Source organism: Quercus robur, chromosome 4 (assembly GCF_932294415.1).
Source record: "Quercus robur chromosome 4, dhQueRobu3.1, whole genome shotgun sequence".
NCBI classification, from domain to species: Eukaryota; Viridiplantae; Streptophyta; class Magnoliopsida; order Fagales; family Fagaceae; genus Quercus; species Quercus robur.
In genome coordinates, this window is record NC_065537.1 from 42,258,674 (window position 1) to 42,271,244 (window position 12,571).

The 12,571-nt window shown below is 32.4% G+C and overlaps 1 protein-coding gene across 1 annotated transcript; it reads left to right on the forward strand.

Annotated features, from left to right (window-relative positions):
• The first annotated feature begins 2,352 nt into the window (after nt 1-2,352).
• LOC126721855 (protein argonaute 4A-like) lies at nt 2,353-11,850 on the forward strand. Its single transcript, XM_050424930.1, has 23 exons — nt 2,353-2,471; nt 4,609-4,867; nt 5,875-6,080; nt 6,178-6,390; nt 6,485-6,621; nt 6,714-6,808; nt 6,891-6,982; nt 7,076-7,238; nt 7,334-7,450; nt 7,531-7,638; nt 7,786-7,848; nt 7,933-8,046; nt 8,141-8,306; nt 8,424-8,536; nt 8,630-8,767; nt 8,954-9,108; nt 9,287-9,349; nt 9,949-10,012; nt 10,102-10,216; nt 10,313-10,386; nt 10,692-10,786; nt 10,900-10,931; nt 11,437-11,850. Exons 2-23 carry the CDS (start codon nt 4,619-4,621, stop codon nt 11,610-11,612), a joined length of 2,748 nt encoding a protein of 915 aa, XP_050280887.1. The 5' UTR covers nt 2,353-2,471; nt 4,609-4,618; the 3' UTR covers nt 11,613-11,850.
• The last annotated feature ends 721 nt before the right edge of the window (nt 11,851-12,571 follow it).

The window sequence follows — 12,571 nt, forward strand, 5'->3', positions numbered from 1 at the left end:
ATCCCCCCATACCCAAATTTTTATATATATAATTTATTAAAATTTTATTTTGAGCACATTAAATTAAAATTCATAAAAATTTTTAAAAAAATGTTCTAAGATTAAAAAACCTTCTCAAAACATAACAATACAACAATTTAAGTAATAAAAAATACAAAAACAATTCAAACATTGCAATAGAACAATTAAAAAAAAAGTAAATATTAAAACATAAAAATATAAATTAAATAATAATAAAAATCATAAATTTAAAGTTAGGAGGCTAAAAACACATATGTATGCCTTGTAAAAGAAAAAAAAAAGACTATAAAACATGTTTTAATTATTTAAATATAAATGGGTCAGGTGCGGGGGAAAATGTTAACACCCATCCCCACCCCATTTGTTATGCGGGGTGGGTAAAACCAATCCATTAAGGGTGGGTGAGGAGGGTACCCACAAGTGCGGGTTTAAATTATCATTCCTACGACCTACTACTGCTATATATAGAGCACCACACCAAAACCTCCTATGTGGTTTACCCTCTCTCTAAAATTACCACTCTTTTGGTTCTACAAACTCTTCATGCTCAAGTCTCAAGGTATTTTTTACATGAATTTCTCTTTCGTAGTTATTTTTGTTTTTCATTTTTTTTTCTTTAATATTGTGTGTGTGTAACATTTTCATATTTTTACTTCAATTGCCCGTATGTTTGTGTAATATTTTATCAAAAACCAAACTTTTAGAGACCATGTTTGATTCTATAGTTTTTATAGATGGAGTAAATCCTAAAAGAAAGCTAGAGGTAATGGATGCCACCAAAGTATCTTGATTTTTTTTATTCTCATGTTTGACATCTTAGTTTTGTTGGATGAATACTTTGTGCTATAGAATGTTATTTTTGTATCACTCAATTTTCTTTTTCTTCCCCTAAAAGTATCGGTGGAACATAAATAGTGTGCCTTTGCTTCATCTTATAAAAAATATACAATATAGTTATTTTTTTCAAAATAAATATATCTTTGTTTCGTATTATAAATATTATTTTTCATTTATTTTTAACTAATTATAGTATTGAATATGTTTAACAATCGTTAACTATCCAGTGCATTGAACGAGTTAGCAACTATATAGTAAAAGTTGGGTAGATGAGTTTAGAAGCCATAGCTACTCCATGTGGCTATCTTCTCTCTACAACAAATGGTTAAATCAATAAATTTTAAATCAAAAAACTCTATTAGCTAAGTTTTAAGAAATTAAAATTCTACTCCAATTGAAGTTCAATTTCACAAAATTTCTTTTAAAATTAAAAATTTATAGTAATTATTTTGATAATTTATCATAATTTAATATTTTAATACAATAAAGATATATGTCTCTGCATTTTGATAATTTAATCTAAATAAAAGTGTCTTTCAATAATATTTTTTAAAATACATTTTTCTTTTATATAGAATTTTATTGAATCCATGTACGGGAATTCTAGAATACCGACCGAATACTACTAGTTGTGATTAATAGTCGAATTTTTTTTTTAGATGAATTAGTAGTGGAAATTAAATTAATCGTTTAAATTGAACACACTATCATAATTCATAACAGTAGTTTATTGTGGATAAAATAATAATAATAATAACGGTAATTCATTGATATTCCACTTCTAAACACCACCACCCCCCCACCCACCCACCCACCCCCCCCCCCCCCCCCCCCCCCCCCCAAAATAAAAAGAAAAACCACAAAACAAAGGTCTCCGGCTGCAAACACAGCATAGATATGATAGACATGAGAGGTTTTAGGGCTACGACTTTTTTTATTCATATTTTGTCCCAAAAAAAAAAAAAAAAAAACAAAAATTCTAATATCACGAGAGAAACCACCATTTTTGTTTTATGTGTCAGATTATAAGTGGTAAAAAAAAAATTGTAGGTTAATGTAAAAGTGACATGTAATTATTCAAACTTTTCCAGTTAGAATAGTTATGGCAAAAATTATGACTATTTATGCATACTAGAATTACTCATAAAAAAAAGTTATACTCCTACAAGAAATAGATTTTCTAGGCCCCTAGATTTTCTCCACAGATACACACGTAAGTTGTAACACGTTAAAGACGCGTGAAATCCTCAAACAAAAACCCTATCATCATCAGAGTAGAAAAGCCAAACAACCCAAACAATGAATATGACTCCAATTCAAAACCCTAACCCAAAAAAAGAAAAAAACAAAACATGTAGGTGGCAATCACATTCATAATAATTTCATCAATCCGACACATTGACACGTTAAAGTTACGATAAAGTTACAATAAAAGAAGATTTTTATAATATATATATATATAGATATAGAGACTGAAAGCCAAACCCAAAAACACAACAACAAAAAATAGAGGTTCTTCTATATATTTGTTTCTTAGATTACTAATCTTGTTTCGTTCATACCTACTATCAAGGGCTTTCGTTTTTCTTCTTCAACTTTCAGGTTATACATTGGTACATTCTCACACCTCCATTCTTTCTCTTTCTCTCTCTTTTTCTAGTGTTGGCTGTCTCTTATACTAAATATGGAACTATTGGGTTCTGTTCACTGCTGATCACAGTGCTTTGCTTTTTTCTTAATTATAGAAACACGGCTCTTGTTTCTCATCACATATGACATATACCATGGTTTTTTTTTTTCTTATAAAAAATACTATATATATGTTCTTCCTGGTTGTAAAGTTGTAACTCTTTGTTTTCCGAAGCTGTACGCTTTTGTGCAAGAATCATGTTCTTTTAATAATTTGCTTCGTTTTTTTTTTCTTCTTTTTTTTGGATAAATCAGTATAAGTTTTATTTGCTTCCTATTAATCGGATATTTATGCTAGCGTTTTTTAAATTTAAAAAGAGAAAAAGAGATTGTTTTTGTTGTACAAAGATTTTTTTTTTCCTTATCGAAAAAAACTAGTTTATTATGTCTTATTTTTCTCATACTTCAATAGGCATGTATACAAAATACTAATGTTTCAGTGTATTGTAAAAAGTTTTTTTTTGAGAATCGTGTATTGTAAAAAGTTAAGTATGTGTTATGCTTGTTCTTGTATATAATAATATTTAATAACGTTTTTTTTTTTTTTTTTTGCTGGTATATTTAATAACGTTTTGTTTTATGTTAACTTAAATGTATCAATGGACAGAGTTTGGTTACAAGTTTTTTTTTTTTTTTAGTGAAATAAACATATACACAAGAGAGAGAAAAAAGGGTAAAAGGTGTGGCAGCAACTAATAACTATAATTCTCACTAAAATAATTAATATAACTATATATTTTGAAAATCTCACCATTGGGTATTATTTACTATTTGATTCATAAACTTATTGTTTATGCATAATTTTATACTACAAAAATTTGAAATGTAAACATTTAATTGATGACATAACTATTGATCTTTGATCTCAACATGAAGAATGTAACCAAAAAAAAAAAAAAAAGTTATCCAAGGGTGAATTTATTAAAAATCACATCGAATAAAAATATATTAAGTGAAATTATTATCATTAGCAATAAATAAGTTTGTAGTCAAACTTTGTCCTATTGTTTATAATCATTATTGTTGATTGAATTGAGAGTCATCCTCATCTTTTCGCAGTCTATGCTTTGCTAAATGTCCTGTGCTAGATGCTAGATATTTTTACTATTAAACCTTTGGGTACCGCATGAGTCATGTAATTCTGTGTGTGGTTGGTGTGAATGGTGTTAAAAATGAAGGGAAACGCAAATTGGGTGTTTTCTTTGGATTTTTCTTCTGTATAAAGGGTTCATTCTCAAGATGTGAAGTCTCCTTTCTGTTTTAAAGAACCAGAACAATGCACTCATCCTTTTTGGGTACTTCTAAGTTAGTTATTCCATTTGTATTGCTTCTTTTTGGAGAGCCAGCAAATGAGAAATAGATTTTTTAACCTTTCCCTACATGTGTCCTGCATCCTAACAGAGCAGGAGGTTAATTGTATTCCATACATTTCTACAGTATGGTCTCCTTTAGATTGGATTGCCTGGCCTTGTTGTGGTAACTTAAAGGGCTTTGTTATTCCATTTTGTAGTAGTTATGGTTAATTTACTAGTTTCCTTTTAATACTCAGACATATTTAACAATACCTGAGGGCAAAAGTGTGAGATATATTGTTTTAGTTTACCATTATAGTGGCTTTTATTTGTTTTGATGGCAATGTTTGTGTATCGTCCCAGATTTATTAGATATTGATTGAGTGTTTGTTGTGGAGCATGTGCCAAGTCCTATATCGTGCATATACTAGGTACTTTTAGGCTTTAATAACAACTATAATGAGCTTCAATGGTGGCTAAACCAATCCTTTTGGAGTATAGCGTAGATGTGACTAACATTTTTCTTTTAGTCGTTATAAATTATATCAAAGCCATTAATTGGATATTAATTAAGTTTGTGTTGTGGGGTGTGCTCCGAGTCTTACATCAGACATATACTAGGTAGATTTGGGCTTTGTTAACAACTACAAGAAACCTCAACTATAACTAAATTAGTTTTTTTGAAGTATAATGCAAATATGACTAGTGTTTTTTATTTAATCGTGCATTATCTGTGATTACATTATGCTTTAATTTTTTGGCTAAACAGGATTCAGGAAATGGCTTCTCCAGAAGGCAGTGATAAGCTGGATTCTCTGCCACCTCCTCCACCCGTGGTCCCGGCCAATGTTATCCCCATCATAGCAGAGCCAGCAAAGGTCTCTGAACCATTAAAGAAAACATCAACTCCCAAACGCTTGCCCATGGCCAGGCGTGATTACGGAAATAAAGGGCAGAGGCTGTCACTTCTAACTAACCATTTCAAAGTTGACGTGCCCAAGATTGCTGGTTGCTTCTACCATTACAGTGTATGAATCTCCTTCGCTCAACACTCTCTCTTCAACTTCCTTTTAAATAACCATTCCTATGGATAAAAAGACGAGAGAGAATTACTTAAAAATGGTTCAGTCATGTTCAAAGGAGAGTGACTGATGAACTATAAGAAAGAGTGTATTGATAATAAAAATTGGGAAGCATGGACATGGCAAAATTGCCAACTTACTGGTGTGGGACACACATCCGACACGGACACAAACGTGTCAAGTACACGCTCTAGAAGAATTTTTTTTTTTTTTTTTTAATTCAATTGTTCTATTTTGATGTTGAATGTTGTTTATTTGAAGTTTTTAATGAGTGTCTAGTTTATATGAATTCTTTTATTCGTACTTTAAACAATATTTTATTGTCTTTAAATTAATTTTTATATATTTCCAAACATTTCATTATTGTTACATACTTGTTAAATCCATAATAAACATAACTTATTCCAAATATAATATATATATATATATACCTAAAAATAAATATTAATTAATTAGTAAATTGTCATATCCTCTATGTATCGTATCTTAATTTTTCAAAAAATGTCATGTTGTTGTACTACGTATCATGTTGTACTACGTATTGTATTCGTATCCGTGCTACATAGATCAAAAATCATATTAGTAGTATAAAATATCTGGGATCTGAACTTCATCTACACGTGAAACCAATTGATGCCTTGATTTGATAATAAAAGGCCATTATCATAGAGTGGATACCATAAGTTGAAATTCTATTTTATCTTAAGAAAAAAAATTCACATTAGTAAAAGTAAGAAAAAATGATATGTCAATTAAGGGGAAAAAAAAGACTTAAAAAATAGGAAAATAGAGGAAAATAATACGTATGGCAGACGCTAGCTAATTTTCAAGGATCCATAGCTGACCCAAAATTTCTCTCGGACTAAGGCTTTTTTTGTTGTTGTTAATGTTGGAATTGTATTTACAGCGATTTTTAAGTATATGTCCTGAGATTTTGGTTTTTGTGGGCTTAGGTTGCTCTGTCTTATGAAGATGGACATCCGGTTGATGCAAAAGGTATTGGAAGAAAAGTTATAGACAAAGCTAAGGAGGTCTACGATAATGAATTTCGAGGTAAAGAATTTGCTTATGATGGAGAGAATAGCTTGTTTACCTTCGGTCCTCTTGCACAAAATAAACTTGAACTCCTTGTGGTGTTGGACACTCCCTCGTCAAACAGGTAATGTGGTATTGGCTATAGTTTTCACTAGACTTAAATATCAACTAATGTGTTTTTTTTAAGACATTGGCTTAGTAAAGTTGTAATTGTCTATCAGGGTCAGCAAAAGAGGTAGCCCTGGAGATGATGAAAGTGATAGGAAGAGATCTAGGCGCCCATTTCAGTCCAAGACTTATAAGGTGCAGATAAGTTACGCCGCAAAAATACCAATGCAAGCAATTCTGGATGCATTGCATGGTCAGGAATCAGATAGATTTCAAGAAGCTGTGAGAGTTCTTGACATCATACTAAGACAGAATGCAGCAAAGCAGTAAGTTACTTAACTGTTTAGTGCTTGTGTGATAGTGATTTTTCATGGCTTAACCTCAACATGATTTGGTCTAACTTAATATATATTTTTTCAGGGGTTGCCTCCTAGTCCGACAGTCATTCTTCCACGGCAATGAAAGAAGCTTCATAAATTTGGATGGTGGTGTCCTTGGATGCCGAGGTTTCCATTCGAGTTTCAGAGCCACAGAAGGAGGTCTATCACTGAATATGGGTAAGTCTCTGTACAGATAGGCAATTTCTATTGAAAACCATTTTTCAGTCTCTGATTAATTGATTGTTGTCTTAATTCTTGTTCATGTGCAGACGTATCCACTACAATGATTGTACAGCCTGGGCCTGTAATGGATTTCCTCACCAGCAACCAAAAATCTGATCGTAATCGAATTGATTGGATAAAGGTAATTGTCTGTTTACTCTAAATGTTGATAAGGTTGATGTATGAGGTTTGATGGTTATGAACTTGTACTATTTTGCTTCCAGGCTAAGAAGACGCTGAAAAATTTGAGGATTAGAGTTAATAACAATGAGTACAAAATCACTGGATTGAGTGATCAAATTTGCAAAGATCAGAAGTAAGTTTTTTCAGTAGTTATACATTTACTTTTTGGCTGACAATTTCAATGATTAAGCTGTAATCACTAAGACTTGTTTATACTTTATCATAGGTTTTCATTAAAGCAAAGAAAGGCAAATGGTGAAACCGAAGTTGTTGAAACAACTGTGTATGACTATTTTGTTAATCATAAGCAAATATACTTACCCAATTCAGCATATTATCCATGCATCAATGTTGGGAAACCAAAGCAACCAACCTACTTTCCTATTGAGGTGACAGATACTTCTGGATGTCAGATTTTTTTTTTTTTTTTCTTTTCTTTTCTTTTTGGATTTAAAACTATAATCTAGTTTCTCTTCCTCTGTAGCTTTGCACCTTGGTTCCACTGCAACGCTATACCAAGGCATTGTCTGGTCAGCAAAGAGCTTCACTAGTGGAGAAATCACGGCAAAAACCAAAAGAAAGGATGGATTCTTTGAGAGATGTAGATTCTGTTAATATAGTTTGTATATTTTTCATTAAAAGCTGCTTAGATTCCAAGTTAAACTTGGCCTATTTTTGCAGGCATTTATAACTAGTAGGTATAATGACGACCAAATGCTTCATTCTTCTAGAATTTCAATAAGTAGTGAATTTACCCAGGTTGAAGGTCGTGTATTGCCAGCCCCAAGGGTAAATATCTGTTTGCTTGCCATGCTTGTGGCCTTCTCCTTCATTATTTCTGAATCTGGCTGCTTTGAATTTTTTTTTTTTTCTTCTTCTCTTTTTACTGATATGTTACTAATTTTGCTGCTTCTTTTTACTGATATGTTACTGCAGCTAACAACCGGTAACGGAGAGGAGTTCTTGCCTCGAAATGGGAGGTGGAATTTCAACAATAAGGTGTTGCTTTTCTTCTGTATTTTCATTTTGCTCGTTCTAATTTTCTGTACTTGTTACTTGACATTTTTGTTTAATTGTCTATAGAAATTTGTAAATCCAGTGAAGATTGAGAATTGGGCTGTGGTGAACTTCTCGGCACGCTGTGATATATTAAGGCTGGTAAGAGACCTTAGGAAGATTGGTGAAGCGAAAGGGCTTGTAAGTATGCTGTGAATTAATTGTCATTTCTGCTTACCTTTTTAGTTAATTCATTATTTTTCTTCTAATTCTTTCTTATTTTTTACACTGGTAGTCCATTAGTCAACCAAGGGGAGAATTTCATGAGAGTCCTCAAGATAGGCATGCATCTGCACCAGTTAGAGTGGGTAGAATGATAGAGATGATCGGGTCCAAATTAAAGCAAAAACCAGAATTCTTTTTGTGTGTTCTTCCAGAGAGGAAGAATTCCGAGATTTATGGTCTGGCCACTTGAGTATTTATATATATACACACACATGCGCATACCTAATCTTGTTTCTATTAGAACTTTGATATCTTAATGATTTTTCTAATAAAATCAACCCATCATATTGAAGGTCCATGGAAAAGGAGAAATCTTGTTCTTTGTGGAATTGTTACACAATGCATTGCACCTACAAGACTGAACGATCAGTACATAACAAATGTGCTACTTAAAATTAATGCCAAGGTAAAGAATCAAGATAACTTTGTGGACAATTGTCTTATCTTTCTCTGTTTATTCATTCTTTGATCCTGTTCTCACTTTCATGCCACCTTTCAGCTTGGAGGACTAAATTCACTGCTAACAATTGAGCTTTCTAATTCCTTACCTTTGATTTCTGAAATTCCCACCCTAATCCTGGGAATGGATGTGTCACATGGTTCTCCTGGCCGGTCCGATATGCCATCTGTTGCTGCAGTAAGTGATTTTTCTTTGATCTAAAACATTGTATGTCCTGGTTCTTGTTAAATGATATTCTTTCCAAATTCAAAAAAAATTCACCAATCTATGCTGACTGAAAACAGTGCCATGCTTTCACTTACAGAATAAGCCAAGATAGTAATTCATTTGAAACATAGATTTTACATTTTGGAATTTTATTAGGTTGTTGGTTCCAGAGACTGGCCACAGGTTTCTCGCTATAGAGCTTCTGTCTGTACCCAATCACCAAAGGTTGAAATGATTGATTCTCTCTTCAAGCCTGTGCATAAAACAAATGAAAATGGAATTACAAGGGTGGTGGATGAGGGAATTTTCAGGTAGGCTTCTCTTTATTTTCCCCAATTACAAGATTAGCAAGTGTTGAATCTTCTTGATTTCTGTAAGAATAAGATATTTAGTCTTTGTGCCAAATTCATCACTTGAATGCCAGAGATTTTAGCAGTCTATTTTTATTGGTTGACTTACATTTTCCATTGTGTTCTTTAAAATATACAGGGAGCTGTTGATGGACTTCTACGAAAGTTCAAATAGGAAGCCTCAGCAGATAATTATTTTCAGGTACACAGTAGTCACATATTGTTTTGCAATTTCCCCTTGGGGCCAAAACTTATAAAATTATTAAAATAAAATAAAAATAAAAAACATATTTTTATGCAATTGGTAAAATACCTATGTGTACATCAATAAATATCTATATGTATAAATATGCTTCTACAGAATTTTGGGAAGAAAATGTTTGAGAATATATGTATTGATAAGATAATTTGAATTTGATGACACAAGTAATCTAATGATCTTTTAGCCCATTACCCAACAACATTCTCCAATAGAGTTCCCATGGTCCTCTGTGTGTCTTGTGTCTAGGTAACATCATTTCAGGAGATGATACATTCATCTCCTGTAAAGATTTTTTTTCTAGTGGCCAAGTCGGTACGCTTGCTGTTGAAATTTAATTTCAATAAGTCATTATTAATACAAATTAATATTTTCTGGTGTGATTATCTAACAGAAAATTCGGTATACTAACTGATCTCTAATGCTACAACTTACACTGTTACAAAGATCAGTAAAGGTTTCTTCATCATTGTGCATTTTACTTGTCTTACTCTCATTTCATTTCCCTGATCTGCTTATTTCTGGGTTGAATCTTGCTTTAGGGATGGAGTGAGTGAATCACAGTTTAATCAAGTGTTGAACATTGAATTGGATCAGATCATTGAGGTATGCATATGACCAATCTATCACTTCTCTCTAATCTCTTTACCTTGTAAGAAAGAAATTCTAGCTTAAAATTAGCTTTTGTCTTTCAGGCCTGCAAGCTCCAAGAGGAATCGTGGCATCCAAAGTTCACAGTAATTGTTGCACAAAAGAATCATCATACAAGGTTCTTCCAGGCTAGAGGAGCTACTGAAAATGTTCCACCTGGTTAGTCAATCTTTTATGAAAAACTTCAAAAAAAAAAGAAAAAGAAAAGGTCCTTACAGTAATTGGTTTATCTTTTTTTCCCTTGATTCTTTACAGGAACTGTCATTGACAGCAAAGTTTGTCACCCAAGGAACAATGATTTTTACTTGTGTGCTCATGCTGGGATGATTGTGAGTGTCTTTTTTACTAGAACTGGTTGATTTTGACTACAAAATGATCTTAGTTTGTCTTTTCATGATGACATATGAAAAAGTCCATTTATTTCATTTTTCTTCTTTCCCTGCACTTTCTATAAAAGACGTATATCTATATGCCTTAGAAGTATAATTGCAGTAAGTACTTAGATATTCTAAAGAATGTTTATACGCTACCTTTATGTGTACCTTTTCTACTCTGTTCACGAGTTACTATTACACATTTGTGGTACCTGATTATGCTATGTTGAAAATGTTATAATTAATTGATTTTTGAATAGGGGACAAGTCGACCTACACATTACCATCTTCTATATGATGAGATTGGTTTTTCAGCGAATGATCTGCAGGAGCTAGTTCATTCATTATCTTATGTGTAAGTATATATATACTTTAAATTTTTCTTTTTAGAGACAAGTTTTAGATGATGGCAATGAATTTTTTCTGAGTGAATTTCAACTAAATTTACACATTTTTAATCTTATTCAGGTACCAAAGGAGCACTTCAGCCATATCAATAGGTAATGTTTCTATGTTATTTGTTTCTTTATCACATAATGCTCATGTTCCAACTATAATCCTATGCTAGCTCATTTTGGTGCTATAAGTTAATTAAAAGTAGAGTTTGCTTATGGCATGGCAATTCTAGCAACAAGCATTCAAATACAACCTCTTCCAAATGACTTGATGTTTGTGTTGGGCTTAACTTGATCGATTGAACCCGTCAAGTACTAAAAAATTGTCAGATGGGATGTTAAGGACAGTCCACCATGTTTTGGAGACTGATAAAAGTGTTCACATTAGTTCATCTATATATATATATAGCAAATGCACTCAGTATACATGAATCAGAATTTTTGGAGTTGAATTTTATACCTTATGTCGTTCTGTTAATGCAAAAACGTAGTGTTAGTATCATGGAGATGATCAAATCTTAGTGATATATATATGTGCGTTAGACTATTTCACTTGGTTATCTGAGTTTTTCTTAAATGTCTTACCATTTTATTTCTGTGGTTACTGCAGTTGCTCCAATCATGTACGCCCACTTGGCGGCCTCCCAGGTGACACAGTTTATTAAGTTTGACGACATATCAGACCGTTCCTCTTCGGGTGGTGGTGTCACATCTTCTGGTGCTGTCCCAGTGCCAGAATTGCCCAAATTGAATGATGCAGTTAAATCATCCATGTTCTTTTGTTAAGGATTTGATTTAAGCTGTCAATTTTGTAATAGCTATTGAGTCACTAGATATAATTTTAGGTATTAAGCTAGCTTAGGGAAGGATTACACAGAAGTTTTTGAATTAGCAATTTTTTTTTTTTTTTTTTTAATTTTGAAAACAATTAAACACAATTCTTTGTTTTCAATCTTATAAACAGTTCAATAGAATTTGTAATAGTACTGCTCCAACCAAATAGGATCTGATAGTTACTTTTATATGTTTTGAGACCTGTGTGTGGGAATGTTGATTGATGTCAATGCCTTAACTTTTCTCTTGGGTGTTTTCAACAGAGACGTTTAGAATTCAAATTCCTCTTCCCAGTTGTAACTATCAAATTATCAAAAAAGAACATTGCTATACATGCCTTTTTCTTTCTTCATTGATCTATTTGTTTATGTTACTGTGCAACTTGCAGTGAGCTACTAAACATTGTTCACTGGTAATGACGTTTCACTCCAGTTTTTTAGGGAACCCCTCTTAGTAGAAAATAATTTCATAGCCAAAAGCACAACTTGCAAATTTATATTATGAGAAATTCATGTATCCAATTTCATTTGACCTACTCTCTATTGGAAATGAACTTGTAAGAGTGCAATTCGGTCCTTTTGCCTAGTATGTTTAGAGATGAAGCTATGGTTTGAATAACGTTTTTAAAAATCTTCAATTAGGTAGATAGGAGTTGTCAGGGCCGGTTTTGTCACCTTGGCACATTGAGCTTTGATTGGCTTGACTTGTAGACCCAGGTTTAAGTTAGGAAAGTTGAGCCCGCTACTTGCATCAACATTCAACAAAGAGTGAAGTACCGTACCTCACACTTGAGTCAGCAAACTTGCAAAAGATATGAAAAAGGGGATTTACAACCAAGTAAGATGATATATATATTCTAATCACGAAGTTGGTTTATTTTGGAGCAGTGTGGTGAGGGAGAAAGAGGACTT